The sequence below is a fragment of the Heptranchias perlo genome, unplaced genomic scaffold (assembly GCF_035084215.1).
Source record: "Heptranchias perlo isolate sHepPer1 unplaced genomic scaffold, sHepPer1.hap1 HAP1_SCAFFOLD_575, whole genome shotgun sequence".
In the NCBI taxonomy this organism is placed as follows: domain Eukaryota; kingdom Metazoa; phylum Chordata; class Chondrichthyes; order Hexanchiformes; family Hexanchidae; genus Heptranchias; species Heptranchias perlo.
The window spans coordinates 98840-100000 of NW_027139597.1; the positions used below are offsets into that span (position 1 = coordinate 98840).

The 1161-nt window shown below is 44.5% G+C and overlaps 1 protein-coding gene across 1 annotated transcript in view; it reads left to right on the forward strand.

Moving 5' to 3' along the window:
* The first annotated feature begins 289 nt into the window (after window positions 1-289).
* The window catches only part of LOC137316213 (interferon-inducible GTPase 5-like), a 16073-nt gene continuing 15201 nt past the window's right edge, over window positions 290-1161 (forward strand). The window contains exon 1 of the mRNA XM_067980347.1: window positions 290-1161. This exon is cut by the window's right edge and continues 271 nt beyond it. Coding sequence (XP_067836448.1) covers window positions 290-1161 — 872 coding nt within the window.

A 1161-nucleotide genomic window follows, 5' to 3' on the forward strand; every position in this document is an offset into this window, starting at 1 on the left:
ACGTTTGATGGTGTGAGTCACACAAACAGACAACTTGACAGAAACGTAAGGGTTTCATTTCCTCAGGGTTTGTCCTGTCCCGCTGTTGTAAACAGGGTCTCGATACATTGATGGAGTGGGAGATGTCCCGAGGGAGTTTACCCCCATGGTAGACCAGCTCAGACTGGTGCCTTGTGCTTGGGAGTTATCGATTTACTTGTTGATTCAAGCAATGCAAAAATATAATTAAAAAATTCAAGGTGGACAATTTTTGCCACTCTGGCATTTTGTCTCCACTTCCAGATTGATGATGGCCGATGTTGGTGAAGAAGATAAATTTAGTTCTCAGTCCGACAGAGGTGGGCTGGAAGCTGACGTCCAGGAAATACAGTCGTACTTCGAGAAATCCAGGAGTGTAAATCTTCACATTGCAGTGATTGGAGAATCAGGCACTGGTAAATCGACCTTCATCAATGGTTTACTGGGTATTGGTGATGGAGATGATGGGAAAACAGAAACAACACTGGAACCGATAATGTGGAAACATCCAAACAAAGATACGGTCAAAATCTGTGAGCTCCCTGGGACTGGAGACAGGCAATTTCTGGCCAGTGTATATTTGGACCGTGTAAAGTTTGATCAATACGATTTCTTCATTATCCTCAATAACACTCACTTTAAACAGAATGATGTGAATCTGGCCAAGGAAATTCACCAGAGGAAGAAGACATGTTATTTTGTCCGAAGTAAAATAGACCAGGAGCTGGAATCAGTCAAAGGACGTGAGAAATCCAAGTACAATGAGGGTGAAACCCTGGACCGACTCCGCAACGACTGTGTTGAGAGTTTGAGGAAGGAGGGGATAAAATCTCCACAGGTCTTCCTGATTTCTAGTTGGTATCTGGATACATTTGACTTTGGGAAACTGCAGGAGGTTTTGGAATGGGATCTTCCTGCTCTGAAGAGAAGGCTCTTTTTGTTGTCTCTCCCCAATATCACCTCCTCGATTATAGAGAAGAAGAAAGAAGCCATGATGGATGAGATTGGGAAGGTTGCTGTTCTGTCGGCTGCCTCTGGACCAATCCCAGGACTCTCCATTAATTGTGATATTCCCCTGTTGGTCACCAATCTCTCCTCCTACCGCACAGACCTCGGTCTGGATAATGATTCACTCGGGAGACT